The following is a 22,798-nucleotide window of genomic DNA, read 5'->3' on the forward strand; positions in this document are numbered from 1 at the left end:
CATTTAGAAAGCTATTACAATAGAGCGGGAGAGCAGATGGATAACTGAACTTTACACATCTGTGCTAGGGACAGAGAGAAGTAGATGCTATGAGGAGTCCTTAGCAGATAGAATCAATCAATTGGATTGCAGAATTGGCAACTGATTGGATGTGGGGCCCAAGGGAATACGAGTCAATGACAACACTGAAATGATGACATTGAAATTTCTATTTTGGCCAATTCCCATATACCACAATAGATAAAATAAGAAGGGAAACAAGTTTGGATTAGACGGTAAGAAAGGAAATTAATTTGGTTGTGTGCATATTGAATTTGAAGTTGCTAGGAGCCAACCAGTTGGAGAATTCCAGCAAGCAGCTAGAAACATCGGTCTAGAGTTTGGGAGGGAAAACGGATGAGACAGCAGCAGTTGTGGGAATTGAAGAAGATGCTCAGGGAGATCACACCCAGCAGGACAAGATGAACTCTAGGGCAACACCAGTATTTAAAGAGTGCCCAGAGCTGGAGGAGCCATTGAAGGGAAGTGAGAGAAATCAGGTGCCTGGAGCCACCAAAACCAAGGGTTGGTGAGTACATGGCTGGAAGAATTCCAGACATCAGCATCCAGTGCTCCAGGGACAGCAGAGATCACTGGCCTGGCCATTAGGAGGCCACCTGTAATGGCCACTTCAGGTAGGTAGTGATGCCAGATTGCTTGCATTCATTCATTTATCTATTCATTCTCTCTTTCTCCTTTCTTCCAGTGATATTTATTGAGTACTTGCAACTACTGTGTTAGGCAGCGAGGACTCCAATGGCTCCTTGATATAAAATAAATAAGCATATTACAGTGTAATGATGCTAATCAGGGGACTGAAGTAAGATTGGAAGTTGAGGAAGTAAAGGCAGCAAACACAGATATTTATCATGGAAGAGCTCTGCATTTGAGAGGTCAGCAAGATAAAGGAACGAAATTTTTAGATTGTGGGAGACTTGTATATCTGTAGGCTGAGGGGATGAGAATGGAGATGTTATAGGCAGAACAGGTTATCTGAATGTTTGCCACATAGCAGACCCTGTTCTAACACATGCTATTTTACCTGTAATCCTCACCACAACCCCATGAGCTAAGTATGAACGCACCACTTATCAGAGGGCAAACTGAGGCACAAAGAGTTAGGCAGCTTGCTCAAGGTCACCTGGCTAGCAAAGGTGGAGCCAGGATTCAGACACAGATGGTCTGACTCCAGAGCCATGACTTAACCATGAGCCACGCACTCTCAGGAGGGCACCCATCTCACCCTCCTTACAGGAGAGAAGGGAGGCCCAGAGATGGGAGAGTACAAGAAGAGAGCAGATGAGCTCAGTGCTGAGCGTATCAATGGGTAAGAGGAGACAAGGCCAGATTGGAAGGAAGGAACAGGAGCGCAATAGCCAAGAGAAACACATTCAAGACTGAAAGACTGGGTGTATTCTACATGTAAGCAGAGGAGCCATTATAGCAGAAAGTGGTTTGTCTGTGGCCAGGTTTATAGGCAGGAAACTGGTTGGAAGACTACTATATAGGACACATGTATCCTAAAGGACCTGATCTAAGAGAAGCCGTAAAGGGAACAGAAAAGCAGGGGCAACTACAGATTCTATATGGAAAAGAAAAACTAACTGAGAAAGAAAAACTAAGATATGTATTCTTATCTTAGGAGCCTATTACAATAGTATAGGGAAGAGATGACAGGAGTCAAGTGGTAGGAATACAAGGAGTTATAATTTAATATTTTTTAACTTTTTGTATCTTTCAAAATTTTCTACAAAATGCTCACTGTAGAAAAATGTATCACTCCTTCAGTCAAAAAAAAATAACATTGTTAAAACAGTAATAAGGACTTGAAAACTATAATAATGGTGGTGGAGAGAAGAGAAAAAAATCGAAGAACTGCCTTAAGCAGAATCAACAGAATTTGGTGATAGCTTGTATTTGAGAGACGAAGAGAAGGAGTCAAGGGGGATGTTAAGTTAGATGGTGAGACCATTTAACAAGATCCAGAATTCTGGATAATGGAAAAGAATGAGGTCACATTAATACACGTTGAGTCTGAAAGGACTAATGATGAGAGTATCAGTTGTCTATATCCAGGTGGTTGCAGTGCCAAAGAAAGGTCTGGTTAGGAGTAATTGGTCTTAAAAGAGTAGTTAAAATAATGGGACACCACAGGAGATGATCCAAAGACAGAAAAGTGGAGGACACCTTGTTTAAAGGTGAGACAAGTAAAAAGGGACAGAAAATCACCATTAGAACAAGACAGTAAGTAATCATTGCTACAGATAAAACCCACCAATAAATGCCAACATTCACGGGCAAAAGTTTAAGGAGAAACAAGATATTTACATAGCCTCAAAGTTTCTCCCCAAAATATGTATTAATTACAAAAGGGGGAATAGTAACTGTAGAGTGAAGATAGCTGGCAGACACCACCTTAACCAACTGATCATGGTTAACTTCACCAGCGGTTAGACACAGCAATATCACGTACCCCCTGAAATGACACACTGAGAAGGTCATAACATCACTTCTATGGAATTCTCACCACAAATGCATAACTTCAACCCAAACTGAAGCTAAACCCATCAGGTAAACCCAAATTGAGAGACATTCTACAAAATAACTGACCAGTAATCTTCAAAACTGTCATGTCATTAAAGATAAGGAAAGACTGAAGAACTGTCACAACTTGGAGGACATGAAGGAGATATGACAACGAAATGCAATATGTGATTCTGGAACCATAAAAAGGCCATTAGTGGAAAAATTGATGAAGGCTGAATAAAGCCTGTAGTTTTGTTACCAGCATTGTTCTAAAGTTAATTTTTACTTCTGATAATTGTATCATGATTGTGTAAGATGTTCCACTAGGGGAAAATGGGTGAAGGGCATATGGGAACTCCCTATCTTTGTGACACTTCTGATAAGTGCAAATTAATTTCAAAATAAAAACTTTAAAACATGAGCCAGGTAGCCTGGAAAAAATAAAATTGAATCCCTACTTCACGTACTGTCCTAATACAACTCCCATTAGAATATTCTTTTTAACAAAAACATATAAATACTAGAAGATGAGGGAAATGGCTTCATAATCTCAGAGTACAGAGGGCCCAAGAGGCATGAAGATCAAGCCATAAATGAAAAGAGTGATACTTTTGATTATATAATTTTTTTTTTGAATCTGCATAGCAAAAATCATAATAAACAAGTCAGTAGATAAAGGAAAATCTGGAAAAAAATACTTTCAATTAATATCACAAAGGGCTAACATCTTTAAAAGAAAAAAATCCTACAAGCCAATTAAAAAAGACCTCAATCAGGTAGAAAAATGGTCAAAAGCTATGAAGAGACAATACATCAAAAAATAAATACAAATGCCTTTTAATCATATGAAAAGATCAAAATTAAAACTATAACAAGATACACGTTTTTCTTTTCTTAATAGATTGGCAAATGGCAAAATATTTGGTAACACATTGTCTTGCTGGGGGTATAGAAAAACGGCCACTCATACATTGCTGGGGGGTGTGTAAACTGGTACCACCTCTATGAAGAGAATTTTGCAACAGCTCTTAAAAGTTTACTGCTTGTACCTCTCTATCCAACAATATTACTTCCAGGAATTTATCCTACAGATATTCTCCTACAAGAGTGGAAAACTTATATCCACGGATATTTACTGCAAAACTGTTTCTAATAACAAAGGATTGGACACAACCTAAATGCCCACCAATAAAACACAGGTTAAATAAATTATGGAACATTTGTATAAAGGAATGCTATGAAGTCAGTAAAAAGAACACATTAGTTCTAGATGTATGATATGATACATTGTTAAGTGCACAAAGCAAGGTGCAGAGCTGTGAGCAAAGTTACCTTCTGGGCAAATGACATGTATATGTTCACCATACGCTGCTATGTCTGAGAGGTTACTCAAAAAACTAGTAAATTCATTGCCACTGGGGAATTTTAGAGAGAGTATGTTTTATAAATTTTCAAAAATTAATTTAAAAATGTTTAATATAGCAAGGAGAGGCATAGAGGAAGCCAGTGCATTAGAGAAAGAAAGTAGATGACACGTAGTCAGGGGAAAGAAAAATTGTCAAGAGAGCTGGATGCCTGGAAATCATGGTTGGAGAGAGATTCCCTAACCATGGGGTGACACATGGGTTTATTCTGTTGGGGACCTGGGAAAAGCCCTCACATTGCAGCTCCAGAGTCAGACAGTGTCCACTGGCGGGGCTGTCAGGCTGTGCACGGGAGCCGAGGAAGATGTGGGACTTGTTTCTAATACAGGCAAATCTGATGTACAAATTACCTTATTTATATCCTGAAGATAACACATCTGCATAGTTTTTATCCTAATGCTTAAAGGAAATGCTCTGGCCCTCTCATATCTACATTCACACAAGATGTTAAAAGAATGCCTGAGATAGTAAAAGATCAGTGGCTGCCAGGAGTTCGGGAGGAGGGGGGATGAATAGGAGGAGCACAGAGGATTTTTAGGACGGTGAAACTACACAGTGTGATACTACGATGCTGGATGTCATTACACCTTTGTCAAAACCCACAGAATGTATAACACCAAGAATGGACCCTAATGTAAACTGTGGACTTGGGGTGATAATGACATGTCAGCGCAGACTCATCAATTGTCAACAAATATACCCCCCTGGTGATAATGGGGGAGGTTGCTCATGAGTGGGGGCAGGGGGATATGGGAAATCTCTGTACTTTCTGCTCAATTTTGCCATGCACCTAAAACTGCACTAAAAATAAAAGTCTACTTAAATGTGGCAGGGGGGCAGGGGGAGATGCCTGTTCCTCAACACATACGTCACTGATGCTTAAGCATCTTATGAAGAAAAAAAACCAACCCACCAATCAATGCTTGGGATTTATAGTACATCTTTCTCCTAAGAGTTCAAAGGTTTTAAATGTTATTCCTTCATTTATCTTGACAGAATTTACACACCTACTGTGGAATATAAATAGTGCAAAATTGGGGAAAAAGAGGCAATAAAGGGAAAATGAGGCCAAGTCTCAAGGTGAATTACTTGCAGAAATAGGCTACAATTCAACTTTCCTTATTAAGCATCAAGATTTTTTTAAAACATATGAAGGCCACTTTGAAAGCAAACAATTAAGAGTGTCATTCATGGTCTCCTCTTAAGTGTGTGTGTGCATGTCTGTGTATATATACATACGTGCGATGTCAGACACAATCATATTTATGCACACACAAACATACACTCACTCATGCATTTATACTTCAGGCTAAGAGCCAGCTCTATCAACGTGCTTAAACCAAATTTAGGCATAAGAATCTGCATATAACAATAATAAAGCCATGCAGGTGATGGTGAGACCATTAAAAATAAAGAAACTCACATGTCCTTGTGATTGTAATTCAGAATTTTTAGTCTGAGATAAGTGAGAAACAACAAACAAAAGAAAAATTACAAGTCAAATGCACTTGACAATGTACTCACTAAAAGGATTTAATTTAAAACTCAAACATCATCATTTTGGAAGAGGAAATGAGAAGCTAACAACACGCACTGACGTTTACATAAAATTAGTATGTAAAGTGAGAGATATGAACTTAATGATGAATATGAAGCAATGGTTTGCATTTCAACAGACTAAGCAAAAATGTAATTGACAAAGAGGCGAATCCAAATGAATTTCAGCTCTTTCACCAGTAAGCGCAGCTGCACGCTAATTGTCAGTGTTATAAATGAGAAAAAAATCTGTTTAAAATGAAAATTTTTTTAAAATGCTGTAATATGTGAACTTAAATACTGTACTGAAGTTACTCATTCACTCAATCAGAAAAAAGTATTTATTTCCAAAAAAGTAATTTTTTAACATCGGAATAGTCAATACGCAGCTACTTCATATTGATTGGGGAAAAGTATTTGGAGGCAAATGAGAACATTAGTGTTTCTGGGAGCAGTATCTGTCACTCCTGGAATTAAGTCAAGGTTAAAAACATTTGTTTCCAAGAAGCTAATACAATAAAATTTCATTTAAAAGCCACTAAGAATACCCCAGTCAGTATCTTATTAGTGGCGGTTATGAGCTCCAGCTCTGGCACCTGCCTTCCTGGGTTCAAATCCTGACTCTACCATGCCTTGCTGTGTGACTATGAGCAGATCACTTAACCACACTGTACCTCACTTTTCTCATCTTAGTGTAAGATGATAACAGTACTTACCTCCTAGGATCATTGTGAGAATTAAATGTGTTCGTACTTGCAAGGCACATGCTCAATAACTGTGAGCTATCATGAATATCCTCGGTCAGGACAGCAGTCTCTCAGAGCAGGCATTCTTTTGTGTTAAAAAACTGACAAAGAAGATGGCGGCAGGCATGTCATGATTTTGCTGGTCCCTGGATGTAAAATAGCGTCATTTCCTACCTCTTGTACCCTCTCTTTGGTGGATGGGAATTATGGAAATATCTCTGGCCACTTCTCAGTAAAGATCAAGTCTGAGTGGGAAACTGACTGAAGTCTCCCTCCTCCCATGGATGCTGCACAGCTGAGGAATCAAACTCCGGCTGTCCGAGAATGTGCTTTGAGATCTTGGCACATTTCCCTACAACACCATCAGCCCTCAAAAGGATGGTTTGGTGACGGGTCATGCACCTGACTTTGCATTTAATCTCTATCCAGATCCCCTGCAATATCCCCCTAAACGTTTTATTTATCCTTATATTTTCCAAGGTCATGAAAAGGACAGGGCGCAAAAATCAAAGCTGCTGCAGAAAGATTTCATGTTTATTCTTCCCCTTTAATTTACTGGAAGTTCCAACATCTGAATAGAAGGAAAAAGGCCAAGCCTACAGGCATCTTGGCAGGATGACAAGTCATCGAAAAGAGATGTGAATTCCCACAAAATAAACACACCAAACCCAGGCTCCTCCGCATCCTCTCAAGTCCAGTCATACTGTGACTGGCCTGGCATCCTGCCAGGGGATAAAGGGAAGGAAAATGGGAGAAAGACACAAGAAGGCCTCAGCCCTGAACCACATACAAACTCTGGTTCCAAAGGAGGACAAGCGAGCTTCCCTGTGTGCGGTCAGGGCAGAGCAACCCAAAGCTCCACGGAGTGCTGGAAGGGAAGCTTCCTGCTCCCGCACAACAGAGGAAGGACGTTACATGCAGGGCATTCCTCCAGGATCCAGTAAGATAACAGGGTCCGGGCAATCGTGTCTGGAGGAAAGATGAACTCCGGGTGAAAACATGTACTTCCAACCCTCCAGACTTCCTTTCCATGTTCCTCTCTGCCATGTATTACCCCATCAGGACCTTGAGACCTCAGTCTTAGAAAAACCTACCCTCCAAAGAGGATCAGCCATCCCCGTTTATACCTTAGCAATCAATTTAACCCCAGTTATTTCTCTCCAAGTCATTCTACTTTGCTTATGGTTTCTAAGGCGATTAAACGCTTTATGTCCTGTCAAATGGAGTTGGTACCAAGGCAAGAGTAGCTCAGAGCAGGGAATCAACTCTGCTTGCGCAGGACACCAGGCCTCATCTGTGGACCCAAACAGTCCCACAGCCACACGAAATGCCTAAAACAGATCATTACTATTAACCTAAATTGGACTTAAAAAAAATAAACCAAACAGATTGATTCCTTTATATCCCCAAATACCATACAAAGACAACAACCCTTTAACCTTAAAAGGAAGCATCATATTAGAAAGAATTGCCAGAAATCCTAATTTTTGGTCCAGCATCACCACTAATTACCATGTAACCACAGACACGTCACATGAATTTTCTGGGTCTCAGTCTCAATTAATGGGTCTGACACCTATCTAAAATTCCTTTCAACTCTAAAATTTCATGATCCATTAGTAATTTTCAGTTCAAGTACTTGCAGAAATTGTGAAAGCAAAAGTTCGATTTGCACCTAGAAAAGAATACGAAGTATGTGATTTAAGATCTGAAAATGGACTTTTAAAACTAATGTAGCATGGATGTGACAAAAAAAGAGAGAATGCTGTAGAATTAAGACCCTTCTTCCCTCAACCCAGTATTCTAAGCTACCTGACTTAACACCATTAGTTTTTTTCTTTTTACACTACAATACAGCAAAGTGAAGTCTTAAATGTGTGAAACAATAGGGACCACAGCCCTAAGGCTGAAGGATACCTCTGATGGCGCAAGTGGGAGATGGCCAGAACAACGTGGAAATGTGAGAAGTATCCTCTAGAGTCACCTGCTAGTTATTTCATAATGCTCACCTTCCACCAGTTGGTCCAGGCTGGATATCTTCTTGAGCCCATCAATGGTGTAGATTGTTCTCACTCCCTGGGGCAAATTCACGTTATCCGACAGAGTTCGGGTCAAATCAGCCAGCAGGGCCTCAAAAGATCGGAACCGGTCTGGGGAGATGGCATACACAATCCCTTTGAAGTATCGATCTCCGTTTCGATAGAAACGAACTTTCTTGGCCTTCTTCTCAGAGCTGAGGGTCTGCAGGGTGCGCGTTCGGTAAAAGCTGCAGTGGGCGCTGTGCGTTGGGCTGGGCAGCCCGTTCACCCGCGACCCTCTGCTGTATCTCTGCGCCTTATCGCGCTCATCAAAGTGCTCCAGCTCCATGTCTCTGCCGAAGGACATCACGGAGTTAACGTTGAACCTATGAGGCACAGAAACAAAAACAGAGATACATACTGATGTTATTTTAAGATCATGATTTGAAAGGCTCAGCTTGAGAGCAGCTGGTGGAAATATTGCTATAATTGATGATATATTTGAGTTTTCAAGTTGGGAGAGAAGGAAGATGACACAGCAACAGACGTGGCAGCCCCCAGTGGAAACAGCTTATTAATCAACCCCAGTTTTGTCAGTAACATCTCCTACATATTGATCACCTATAAGTTTCAGACTTCCAACAGCTCTTATTTCCAATAGCCACAACAAATCTTTCAAAGTATTATCATCCCTATTTACAGATGAAGAAACTGAGGCACGGAAAAATTTCTCCTGAATTTCTCCCAGTAACATGGTTAAGAAATGTTTGAACCAAAAACTCTGACCCAGGTTTGCCTGACTTCAAAGCCCCAGGTTTCCTGCAGGGCAGTGTGCTAATCCTGGGGGCAGGTGGCAAATAAGCTTTCCTATAACTATAGACTAAAGAGGTGGTGGGCCAGGACGCAAAAGAGGACGGGCAGCATTTAAGTCACACTGTAAACGTTTTACGAACTGTTTGTGCTCCCCATGGCCAGCTAGAGAGCAAACTGAATCAGTTCATAGGTTCCACCAATTTAAGGAAGATTTTCTGACACATTCATATATTCAACAAAAATTTTTAAAGTGAATTCACCGTAATTCATTTACTGACATTTACTACTTCAGCTAAGTTGGGTTAAGAAAAAGGAGGAGGAAGAGGAGAAGAGGAAGAACAAGGGGTAAGAATTACTTCTTCTTTGGAGAGTTCTGCTGTTCCCTCCGCTAAGGCTCTATCTCCATGGTTAAGGAAACCGAGGCTTAAAAAGGTTGATCAAGTAGATTTCTCAAGGTTACACAGCTGGTACAGGGTCAAGTCTGGATGAACATCTTTAAACCTCGATTTACTCAATCACACATGGGAATGCTAACAGTACCTACCTCGCAGCTAATGTTAACATTAATACATGAAGCACACATGAAGCACGTAAGATAGTGTCTAGCATGTGGTATTAATATTTTTTATTAATAAAATCTGCCTTTCTGTTCCTGACTCTGTTCCAGAAAGAACTAGTAGGAATAGAATCTTCCCCTTCTGGTGAAGGAGGCTCCTGGTGAGTCCTCATTTCCATCTTATGACGTTCAGAAAGGTATGCCTGCACCCCCATGGCCCCATTTTACTTTCCATGGAGCCTTGTTACCAGCAATCTGCCGTGGGATCAATTGATCCTTGCTAGGGGGTTAGCTGGTAAGGGCTTGTGGTGCTACCCCTTGCAGGGGGATCTGCGTTTTAAGAGGACAATCCAGAAAGCGGAAAAAACTCAGAACTCAAAGGAAAGAAGTTTCAATGATAAAATGTCAGGCATGTTGAAATAAAATATAAGGGAAATGGAAAATTTGGGGCAAGAACTTCATAAGGGCTTCCCAAATCCCACCACTTAGATTACGTCACCTTTCTGAAGGTCAGTTCAAAGTAACCTAAAGTACTGCCAAGCCCCCTGACCTTTCCCTGACCCTCAGGAAACTGACCTCCGATCCATTCAGAGTGGCTAAAAATTCACGCTCAAAAGCCACTGCTAGAGATTGTGTACTCCCGAAATGAATGAAGTGGAAAGAGCTAACATTTATTGAACGGCTATGATGTGCCTGACACTATTATTCAGCAATCAATCGTGTAATATGCTAAAAATTCTCTTCTAAACCTCATGGCAATCCAATGAGGTAGGTAAGATTATTGTGACTGAGTGTGAGTACAGGATATACCCAAGGTCTCAAAGTCATAATTGAGGAAGTTGGGATTAGAACGCAGATTTACTCTAACTGATTCCCTCCTTTCTGCCCCATGTGCTGTGTCCTAGTGACCCAGACGCCAGGAGATTGGCCCCTCGTCACATGTAAAGTAGGGGTTTTTAAAGCCCTCACTCCTAACTAGCTCTGTGACCTTGGGCAGGCCACTTAACTGCTGAAGACCTTATCTGTAGACAGAGGCAGCAGTGGTCATCAAGATTCTCTCGCCAACCCCCCTGAAGAGTGGGGGAGGGGGGCAGCAGAATGTGATTTAAATAGGAGTGATTATTAGTCCAGTGTATTTTTTCCTCCAAATATGAAAACTACCTCATGCCTCTTAATAATTCATAATAGTCTAAATTTGCATTTTCCAGAAAAAGTTATACCATACATAGGTAGGTAGGAACTGGTTTCATTGATTTTGAAGTTAGATAATTTCAAAACAATTATCTTGATACGCAGTCTTTTCAGGCAGCTATTAACTGAACAACAGAACCAATATTTTGCCCATGATATCATAACTGCTCCTATTTTATTTATTTGCTTTTCTAAAAGGCGTTCTTTTGTCTTCCGAAACAGGGGTGTGTGTCCGGGGCGGAATGATACTGCCAGTACTCGTGCCAACTCACTAAGCCCTTCAAACCAGTAAATTACAAAAGCCAGATTGACTTTTGAAGGTTTGGTTTTATTTTTAAAGGCAGTGATCATTCTTCCAGGCCCAGGGGTTTCCTCCCCAATCTATATACAAACCAAAGGAAAACAAGCTGGACTATAGCAAAGGATGGCACAATTGTGTCACCAGAGAGTTCAAATCTAGTTCAAAGGGGCTCAGGTCACTTCATAATTTGCAAAGAGCAAATAATTTAGCAAGTGTTGAACCTCCCTAGAGGAAACAGGCTTTTTGAACCAAGAATTCCACAACAAATGAAAAAAGATCAATTTAAAAGAGAAAAGTTGATTTTGTTTGTTCTTTATTTGCCTATTTCCTCACACTGGATCATACCTTCAACCAGGGCAAGGACCACATCTTTTACTTCCCTTCACTGAGCCTGCCCAAAAGTAGGCAGTGATGTTGGCGACAAAGAAAAACCATACTCAAAGTGAAATCATTTTCAAGGCTACCACTAAATAAATGTCAAAAGCCACACTACACACCCTAGTGTTCCAGTATTTATGTGTGGCATCAAAATAGGGATCCTTTCCCTTGCCTTGGCTGGCTCAGTTCTTCAGTTGGCTTAGTCACATATCTGAACCAAGAGCTCCTGAAGAACATTCACTGGGTTTCCACAGGGTCCCACTTTCTCCACAGGAAGCCCACTACAGCACAGAGCCACACTTCACAGATCATAAGTGGCTAAGGGCCTGGGTACACACGCGTCATGGTGCCAAGAAGGTAACTACAGTGCTTTAGCCACAGATCAGGGACACTTGGGAGCGGAAGAAGAGGGCCTGGCTCTTATGAGAGATTTTCCTATAAACTCTGCCATGCTAAGAAATCAGCATCCTCGATTGTTCTCTGTGGGATTTCTCACCATTTTGAGGAACCTCTGTGTTCATCCTCCTCTAGATGAGCAAATGACTTCTGTTTCAGAGATTTCCACAAACACACACACACCCCCCAAACACTACCGCCTCTAAATACATGCTGAACCTGGGAATCCCAAGGCATATTTTGCCAGTGGGATTAGGATGCAGATGCATGGAGAGGTGTGGAATAAGAGGCACACACACCTTCAGAGTGCATGCACCACCCTGGATCATAGATATCACAGGACGTGTGCGTATCTTCTATACATGTAACCTACATATAACCTGTCTTAAAATCTCTTCTGACCGGCATTCATGTGACATTTCAAGCTTAGAGCGCCGTCCTACTTTCCTTTCCCGTCGAAAGGCAATAGATTTAGGAACATTCACAAAACCTATTCACGGAACACCCTGCAGTGTGGCCCCTGAACGCGTGTGCACCATAATCTGAACACACATTCACAGGTGCGGAGAGTGGGAGCCGTTTTGAATGAAACCTTTCATCTGCTCCCTCTCCTACAAGGATCTCCTTGCCAAACCTGATTTTCAAAAGCAGCCTCTTTTGTGGGGCAATGCAGGGCCGTGCGTGCACTCCCACCAGCAGGAAAATGCCATTCCCTCTCCGCATGCTTTTAGCCCTGCAGGTAGTAATTTGTACAAGAGGCAGCCTCGCTGTCCCCGAAGGAACTTGAGACCCTGGAAATGTACTTGCAACACCCACACTGCAGCCACCCACCACGCACAGAACGCCCCATCCTCAATCACCCTCCCGGGCACACGGAAAAGCATACACACAATAAGAGGCCTGGCCCGGCCACTCCTTCCAGGCGCAGACTTGGCGCTCGCTCCGCGGCCAGTTCTGACAATGACACACACCTTTCCCAGCTCCTCCGCCCTGACTCTCCATCTCCACGAACAACGCGGAGAAAAGCATGGGGGGCCCCACTCGCCCGACGCCGCGTTTTAAGCTGGGTGGCACCAGACAAAAGAGGCAGGTGCCAGCAGCCCCGGGGCCGCCCTCACACGCCGCCCCAGCCGCGGCCAGGCTGGCCAGGGCAGGGCAGCGCCTTTCGAGGAACGGCGGGCGGGGCGGCGGCGGCCGAGGCGGGGGTCCGCCCTGCCCTCCGCTCCCCGCGCTCCCCGGCGCCCCGCGGCTGCGGGAGAAGCGGGCGCGGCGAGCCGCCGGCGGGCCCCCGGCCGGCGCGCCCCGAAACTCCCTTCCGCAGCGAAGGCAAACCACGCACCGGTCCGCGGAGAGACGCCGCCGGGGGTCTTTGTGGCCGCGCGCGGGGCCGCCTCCTGGTGCTGTCCTCGCCGGGCTGGGCGCGGCCGGGGCTGCGGGGCTGCGGGGCCGGGGCTGGGCTGCAGCAGCTGAGGGCGCGCGGGCGTCTCGGCTGCAGCCGCTAGTGCAGGGATGTGCCTTGGCCCGACCTCATTGAAATGCGGCGCTTCGCACAGCCTCACTCCAGCCTCTCTCCCAAGAGGAGGGCGGCGGCGGCGGCGGGCGCGCTCCCTTTTCTTGTGCCTCACTCGCTCCCACACCCTCCCCGCTCCCTCCTTCTCCGCCTCCGCGTGCGCGCCCCGGCGCCCCCGCCCTTCTTGGCAGGGCGCACCCACCACGGCTGAGCCCAGGGTCCGCCTCCTCCTCGCGCCCTCTCCGGGCCGCAGCGACCTCAGTGCATCTGGCTTGAGCAAAGCCCCAAACCTCCCCGGTCCCCAGCACTGGTTGTCTGGAGATAGGGGCGGATGGGATGGTGGACCTGAGGTCAGAGGAAGAGAACGTGGACCGGGCTACGTCTGAGCCAGGAAACGTGCAAGGCAGAGAGGTGAGGTGTGGCCCAGCGGTGAGACCCCCGCCCCCAGGGGAGGCAAGGGAAATAGTTCCTCCTCCCACCATACACACACGCTTTCGTGTGACCTCATGGTTTGACACCCTTCCTGGGATATGGAAGCCCATGTGATAGCCCTCTCATCATTTCTTGCCCAGGATACATCAATGCAGCGCCTTCTGGGAGGACCAATCCCGGACCTCCCAACCTACCCATTCTGGTGTCACCCTCAGCCCCCGTAATTGGGAAGGGCCAGATCTGCTCATAGATCCCACCTGTCATCTCCACTTGACCTCAAGACTTGAGTCACCCCTGAAATAGTGACCTCTGCTTGGAACCAAATATGTCATGGTGGGCCCTTGATAAATTAAGGGCCAGGACTCACTGCTGGACACCTCCAGGCTGTCAAGGCCGGCGGTCCGTGCTGGAAAGCCCCATGAGCTCACATGAGCCTTCCTTCCCAAGGCAGGAATGTTCTCAGAGCCCAGGCTGTTCACAGCTTCCTCCAGTTTTTACACAAAAGTCCAGTGAGTGGGAGCAGGTCTCAGACTTCCCTGAAACCTTAGCCTGTTTCAGCCAGCAGCCGGAATTTTGGTTCACTTAATCTCCTGACTTTCAGTCATGTCACTTGAGACATTTATTTGTCTCAAATACCTATACATGTACGAGTACACATATGTATTTTTTTCTCTTCCTGAGTTTGCACCTTTCAATGGAAAATCAAATTTTATTTTTCCCTCCCCCACTGAGCCCAGTTATGTATTTGACTACTTATTATTAATAAGAGCTATTCTGAAATAATTTCAAAGTATTATGTAAATACTAAGTAATTACCATTTGTTATAACATGCAGCTGAAATGAGATGCATGTTACATATTCAACAAGTTCTGCAGCATTTATTTTTGAACGAGTGCATAGCCCAGGGATGAGAGTACAATGAACTCACCAAATTAACTAAATGCAAAGTCCGGAGCCTATCCCTTCAAATTCTAATGCAAAATGAGGGCCATGGCGTACGTGTAGAGAAAGTAAGGAGCCAAGTGTATTTTCTTGAGAACAAAAATCAGAGCTTCTGTTTATCTTTCCAGTGGCAAATGCCAAATGATTTCTGCCAAAATGCTAAACCAAGAAATAAATTCCATCTCCTAACCCCTATGGATATTCTATGAGGGTCATTTCTTAAGCACTTTAAGTAACTCAACCGTATCTTACCTCTCTCTTAGCTCTTCTACCTGGGACATGCAGATAACGTGTTCAAAGAAAGACCTTTGGGTCTGATTCTCTCGTTTGCAATGTGCTCTCAGTAGAAATAACCTTTCCAGTGCACCAAGGGGCACCTGGCCATTCAGTAGATGGGACACTAAGTAGTACCCACTGGCCACTATACTGTCGTGGTATCATTTAGTCGGGACAGCAGGCTGGTACTAAACGGTACCCAGAGACCTGACAGAAGTTAACTACAGAAGTGCCTAAGCCGCTTCCAGGGTAGCCTTTAGCAAATCTAACTCCTATTCAATAATAATTCTTGGGAGCTGTCCCGCCGTGGCTGAGTGGTTAAGTTTGCACGCTCCGCTTGGGCAGCCCAGGATTTCGCCTGTTCGGATCCTGGGCGCGGACATGGCACCACTCATCAGGCCATGCTGAGGCAGCGTCCCACATCCCACAACTGGAAGGACCCACAACTAAAATATCCAACTATGTACTGGGGGGATTGGGGGAGAAGCAGAAAAGAAAAAAAAAAGATTGGCAACAGTTGTTAGCTCAGGTGCCAATCTTTAAAAAATAATAATAACAATAATAATAATTCTTAACTGAAATGAAATTTAACCAAGAAACTCCTAATTCAAGTAATTTTTAAAAAACTAATGTTACTTCCTTTACATCACCAGGGTACTGGTGAAAGAAGTGAGTGGAATGAATGCATCCTTTTTCCTGTGAAAATCTGAGGTTAACAGAGATCTCACGCTAACTCCCCAAAGCAAATGCTCTTTAAGCTGTGTACCCCAAATGCTGTTCCAAGCAGCCCCAGCTCTGCATCCTGCAGGATGACAATGGCTTGGCCACAGTTCTGTCAGTGGCTCTTATTGAGTACTTGCTTTTTGCTGTGCCAGGGGCTTTAATACATTTTCTTATTTCCTTCTCACAAGAACCATTCAAGGTAGGCATTATTATCTTCATCTTAAGAGGAAGGAATGTAGGCATGGGGAGGTACCTCATTTGCCCAGAGTCACTCAGCTAATAAATGTCGAGCCCAACTCCAATTTTTAAAATCCCTGTGTTTTAAAATTCAAGTCAGTTTTCCAATTGCTAGGCCATATGCTTATAAAGCAATACCAAATTCTAGTGTGAAGTGTAATCTCTTTTGGGAAATACAGTCTTTTAATCAATGAATTTTTATTTTGTAACAGAAAGAGAAGACAGCTCTCACTTTGGTGAACGCTGCTTCCTGTAGCGATGGGCGCCATCAAACGTGTCTGTTTGGAGCTAAACTTTTCAGGAGAACATTTGCACTTCACCCTCTGACACAAAGCTGTTGGGCAATCTTATCTATGTGTGCTTTTTTTTTTTTTGCTGAAACTAAGTTTTCAGGTACCAACCGGGGAAGAGAAAAAGAACTAAAGAATAATGATTTTTAGTTGACCATGTATCTCTTTTTAGGTACTTGTTATTGGCTTCTTCATAGAAAATATGCTCAATCATGTAGATTCACAGAGAATTACAGATTCCGGGAGATTGGCAGGAAGAGATGCACTTCCTGTTTTCCCCTCTAGGAGGGGAGTTTGCTCTGTCCAGTTCATAATCTCTCTTCAGTTCTCCTCTGGGGCCAAAGGCATGCGGTGCTCCTGGGTTGGGGTACCAAGGATATTTAGTGCCTATCACAATTGTGAGAAATAGTTTTATAGAATACGATCATCATTCTAATTTCCCTTCGTATTTCTTCCCCTATGGTAAAGATCTTGATGGCATTTCCCACATCATTTCACAATTGCCTCTAATTACAGGACATTTCTGCCTTCTATGGGAATGACAGAAACTCCATGGTGATGGACCTTGGCCGCAGCCTGTCCAGGTTTTACCCCATACATGAATTCCCTCCACAACAAGTGATCTTGCAGTCTCTACTCTGCTGCTTCTAAAGGTGGCCCATGTGACAAAAGTGAAAAGAAGTAAGACTATCCTCTGAGAGTTAGGATAGGTCAGGGGATCCTAGACATAATGGATGAGATCTTTAAAAGTAATTTTTAAACTGGCCATTTATCTCCGGCTTGGCGCTCCAAACATGCTGAGAGGCCAAACTACATAAGGTTCTGGACCTGCACAAAGGAGGAAGGGCCTCTCCCACCCTAGGCACCCTCCCTCAGCCGACAGCTTCCCAGAGCTCATTTCTCCCTTTCCTGACAAAGTGTGATTTCCTTTAGGAGAGGGGAACTCAGCAAAGTCCACACCCCTGCCAGGCGGCTGTTCAAATTTAACTCAGAGCCACTTCCCTGGTGGCCCCAGGGTTCTCTTTGCATCTACAGAGAACAAATCTAATGGCCCTGCCTTTAATTTTCAGCCCTATTATATTCTACCAAATTCTGCTCCTCATTAACTAGGGATCCCCAGCCCTTCAACTGTTTCTCATATGACATGGTTTGGAAGCGTCAGTGGTGCTCAATGGTCTGTACCTCCCTCAACATCTGCCTCTCAAAACTGGACTCAAAATGGCAACGGTGGTCTGACTGGGGAAGCTCCATGGCTTCCGTTGCCCTCAACACATTGCTTATATTAAAGGAGCCTAACAGCAAATCAGTGTCTCTGGCAGGCGTGACACTATTGAGTCAGCCAGTCAATTAAAATCTCCATGTGTTTCACGTGTTTTGTTCTTAAGGTCCTCCTTCTGTATTTGTTCAATTAGATTTGGAGGACCTAAGTCCAGTGCTCCGTATTTTTCTTATTGAATCGTGTGTTGTTATTTGATCTACTTTTCTAACCTGTTGAGTGAGATCGTTTGGACACATGTCACCTTACACAAGAGCGATCCCTCCAGTTTCCCAACAGTCTGATTAACACTGCACCAACATCCTCATCTCAGTTGTTGATAAAAGCTTTCAACAGGAACATGGTCACAGCAGGCTCCCTCAGCTCACTGCCCAGGATCTCTCTCCAGGTTGATAGTTGGTGGCAAATGACTCTCTGAATGTACTTGGGTAATTACGGAGGTTAACATGTTCTCTGCAGCAAACAAATATCTAGAGATCCAGTGATAGCTAAAATTCACATTTTTACACCTAGGATTATATCCTTGACTTCTATACCATTTTGCGGTCATGAGTATTTATAGATTACACAAGTTTTCATTCTTTCATCCATTTATCCAATAAATAATTTTCCAGTGTCTTCAATGTGCCAGGCACTGTGCTAGGTGGGAGTAATACAATTATGAGGAAGAATTACAAGTATTCTTGGCCCAGGACATTAACAGCCTGTGGGGAGACAGATGTTAAATGCATATTACACAAATAATTACTTAATTTCCATATCACTAAGTACAGTGGAGGTAAAGAACAAAGAACTTCAGAGAGAGCTTCCCTTCCCTGAGGAAGTAACATTTAAGAAGGGACCTGAAGCTAGCCAGACAACAGGGCAGAAGAATATGATTCCAAGCAGAAGAAAGAGCTCTCTTTCTGAAGACTGAGTGGGAAGCAGTTTGCTCTAGGAGCAAGAGATGGGTGGAGCCGCTGGAAACCAGCAAGCCAGGTGAAATTGAGAAGGTGCACCTGCAAAGGTAGTTGGGCCAGCACCAGTGCTCCAGGGGCCATGGGCCATATTGAGGAAGGCAGACTTTGTCCTAAAAGAAAAGGGGAAATCACTGAAGGGTTTTAGGCAGGAAACTGGCAAGATCAGATTTGTGTGTTTAAGAGCTCCTATAGCTTTTCTGGCTGCTGTCAGAGCATATTGGAGAAGGATAGGGGAATGATAACAATTTTACTGCCAAGGTTGTGGTTAGAGAGGGGAGCAAGGGAGAACAGTGGGTGGGAGGAAAACTCTGAGTTGTTATATGTCTGCTATGGTTCCCTTGTTGTGATGTGAATCTGAACTTATGAAAGTATTCAAGCCCATGGAGTTTTTTAAGTCTATGGATTAAATATGGCATCTCCCAATGAAAAATATTATTGTTTAAAATTACAGGTTGTTTTTGATACAATCTTTTCAGAAAAAATATTTAAAAGTGTATATTTGTTTATTCTATCACTGGCCCAAGGAATGGAGTCATCCCCTCAACTAATGACCATTTTACTTAAGGACCCTAAAATTAACCTCAAAAATAGTTACCTTTGCTGGAATGCATTCAAATAAAAATCTGTTTTGCCACACTCTTCCTTCCAGAAGTTTCTTAAATAGACAATTCACTTTTTATATTCATTAAGGCACACGTATTAAAATGAACCACTTTCTTAATTCCCATTTCCTGAGAATCTCACCGATTCTAGAGGACACTTCAGAAGTCACAATAGTTGTGTCAGCACTCTCTGAATGTGGCAGAACTCACCAGGAACGTCTAGGACTTTTTAGACCTGCAGCTCAGACAATAGTGATCATCCTTTTATCAGATATGCCTGTATTCTGAATAAATTCATCAATAAAGTCAAAGAATCTTTGGCAACTTTTTAATGTATCCCAACCAGTCTTATTTTATTTTATTTTACTTTATTTTATTTTATATTTGTGGGAGTGGATTCTTAAAGCTATCTCCCAAACAAAGAGAAAACTTACCAAATTTCTGCTGTTGATACCATTCTACGTGAAAAAAAAGTCGAAGAATTTTTGGTGTATATATATTCTCCTAAACTTTTTCCTATGTATGTACTCATACAAAAATATAATTTTAAATACAAAAAAGTGGAATGGTAATATATATAATGTTTTATAACTCTTATTCTTTAAACAATTAACTCAAAATGTGTCATAATTCTAAATGCAAAAACTAAAACTATAAAACTTCTAGAAGAAAATATAGGAAAAAAACCTGAGTGACCTTTGGTTATACAAAGATTACTTAGAGAAGACACAAAAGCATGAAACAAAAAGAAGGATTAGACAAGTTGTTTTTATGAGATTTTAAAACTTTTGCTTTTCAAAAGACGCTGTTAAGAAAATGAAAAAGCAAGCCACAGACTAGCAGAAAATATTTGCAAAACGTCTATCTGATAGAGGTATTCGGAATACAGAATCCTTATAGCTCAAGAAGAAGAACAAAAAGAAAGGAGGGAGCAAAAGATTTGAATAGACGCTTCAACAAAGAACAAAAAAGAATGCTCAACATCATTAGTCTTCACCGAAGAACACATAAGAACACTCAACATCATTAGTCTTTAGGGACATGCAAACTAAAATCACAATGAGATACCACTACACATCCAATAATAGCTAAAAATAAAAAGACTGATGATACCAAGTTGGGGGGGATGTTGAGCAGCTGGAACTCTCTTTCGTTGCTGGCTGGAATGCAAAATGATACGGGCACTTTGAAAAATAATTTGCCAGTTTCTTATAAAGTTAAACATACTCCTACTTTATGATGTAGCAACCCCACTCCTAGATATGCACCCAGGAGCAATAAAAACATGTTTACACAAAGACTTGTATTCAAATTTTCATCGCAATTGTATTCATAGTAGCTAAAAACTACCCAAATGTACATTTACTGGTGAATAGATAAACAAATCCAGCAATTTAAAAAATGGATGGACTACTGTTACATGCAACAACATGGAATGGATCTCCAAGCATTATGTTAAATGAAAGAAGACAGGCACAAAAGACTACACACTATGTAGTTCCACTTATATGAATGAAATTCTAGAAAAGGCAAAGAAAGCAGATTAGTGGTTGCAGGGGCTGGAGTTGGTAAAAGATTGATTGTAAAGAGGCATAAGTGAAATTTTGGGCATGATGGAAATGTTCCATATCATCATCACAGTGGTGGTTACTTACCTGCAGTATCCATTTGTGAAAACCCATACACTTAGAACAGATACTTTTTACTATATGTAAATTATAGCTTAAGAGAGCTAATTAAAATTTTCTGTATGCTAAATGCAAAGCCAGAAGACGAAAGAGAGGCTGGGAGAAAATAATTGAAATATATATGCCAGACAAGAGTTACTATTCCTAACTTACAAAGAGCCATAGCAAGTTTTAGATAAACATCAAATAATCTGATAGAAAAATGGACCAAGTATACACAGTTTTTCACATTAGGGTTAATGCAAATGGCTATTAATGATATGAAGAGATGCTCTGCCTTACTGGAAGGTCAGATGCACGTAAACAAACATGAGATGCATTTTCCCCCATCAATTTGGCATCTATTAGAAACACTGATAACACGTATTGCTGGTGAGGATATGGAGGAACAGAAACTCTCAATAGTTATAATAGCTATAATCTCTTTGGAACGCAAATTACAAATGTTCAGAGCCCTTGATCCAGCAGAATCTATCCTACAAAAATAAAAGCACCAGTATGTAAGGATTTGTGTACAAGGATTTTAATTGCTGGTCTGTCCCTACCCGCAATGGTAAAAATCTGAAGAGATTACTGTTTATAAATAGGGAAATGGCTGAATAAATAAGAGTAAATATATACATACTACAGAATATTATACTGCTGTTAATAATGTATGTTAGGCTTTGTATATTGACATGCAGCAATGACCATAATATACTGTTATATGAAAAGCAAGTTGCAGAAATACTTATAGTGTGATTGCATTATTTGGTAATAAAAATAAAGAAAGAAAATCTATATTGTGTATCACGCTTGCATATAATCGTATGAGCTTACAGAACTATAGATAAGCATACATTTTATAGTGTAAATATTGGCTGCCTTTTGCTTTGGTATTGTTGCCAAAGAAACAATGAGGGATTGCTGCCCTTTTTTTGTATGTGTCTCTATGTTTAACGACCTGCTACAATGAACACTTATCGCTTTTGTCATTTGAAAAGAAAATTCAAGAAAATAGCTTTGAAGATTGCACACAGAGTGAAACATACACCGCCCCCCCCCCCCCCGACTCTTACCCTGCCTCCTTATAGTCTGGAGTTTTCAAAACACTGATCTAGAGTGCATGCATGTGCCACTAAACTCTGAAAAACTGCCCTTTCTTGGTTCTAATAAAACATGAGGCCAAATGATTGAATATATTGTTTTTTAAAAAATCAGTAAGTGTGATTCAAGTAACAAATACACACGGGGGGAAAGAACCAGAACTGGCTTTTCCCTGAAGGCACCGAGTTTGTTTTCACAGCCTTCCAAGACTCAAGGACTGGAAACAAAGCCTAGGATATACCCAGCATGAAGCACTGACAAGGAAACCCTGTTCACAAAGCTGTGACCTCCACAGGCCACAGACTCAGAAAGAGAATCTGTCTCAAAATTTGGTGTTAGGTAGAAGTGGAAAAGATTCCCAACTTACATATTAACTTATTAAGCTTGAAGCTTAAATATGTAGGAAAATCATTAAAAAAAAAAAAGATTTGGGATGTGTGATTTCCAAAATAATGGAGAAAAAATAATAGAATTCTTTTTTCAAATTAATGTAAAATAAGATATAAAAGGAAAGGAAATGAAAGAGAACAGGTGGAACAAATAGCACAAGATACTGGAAATAACCCAAATATATCAGTAATTATCAAAAATATAACTGTGCTGAAAATTTCGATTAGCAGGCCAACTTGTTAGATTTGATTTTTAAAATCCAGTTATATGCTGTTGATAAGAGACACTTATAAAATATAATGATACAATAAAAATTTAAATATAAACATGGAAAAATTATATCAACAAAACAAAGTTAGAGATAAGCATATTAAGTTAAAAATGTTGGTGATAAAGAGGTCTTACATAGTGGTAAAAGATTTAATTGATCAAGAACATACAATGGTCATGAATTGGTATGCA

General features: G+C 41.9%; 1 protein-coding gene across 13 annotated transcripts in view; it reads right to left on the reverse strand.

Annotated features, from left to right (window-relative positions):
* The window catches only part of DCLK1 (doublecortin like kinase 1), a 324,739-nt gene extending 310,885 nt beyond the window's left edge, over positions 1–13,854 (reverse strand). For 2 of the 13 annotated variants that reach the window (XM_070578005.1, XM_070578010.1), the window contains exons 1-2: positions 13,264–13,751; positions 8,281–8,675 (exon numbers count right to left, since the gene is read on the reverse strand). In XM_070578005.1, coding sequence (XP_070434106.1) covers positions 8,281–8,656 — 376 coding nt within the window. In that variant the 5' untranslated portion in view covers positions 8,657–8,675; positions 13,264–13,751. Of the gene's footprint in view, positions 1–8,280; positions 8,676–12,895; positions 13,165–13,263 lie in introns of those variants that run through there. The other 11 variants (XM_070578004.1, XM_070578000.1, XM_070578003.1 and 8 more) reach the window with 11 other exon arrangements.
* Positions 13,855–22,798: the final 8,944 nt, after the last annotated feature.

Source organism: Equus przewalskii, chromosome 16, assembly GCF_037783145.1.
Source record: "Equus przewalskii isolate Varuska chromosome 16, EquPr2, whole genome shotgun sequence".
NCBI classification, from domain to species: domain Eukaryota; kingdom Metazoa; phylum Chordata; class Mammalia; order Perissodactyla; family Equidae; genus Equus; species Equus przewalskii.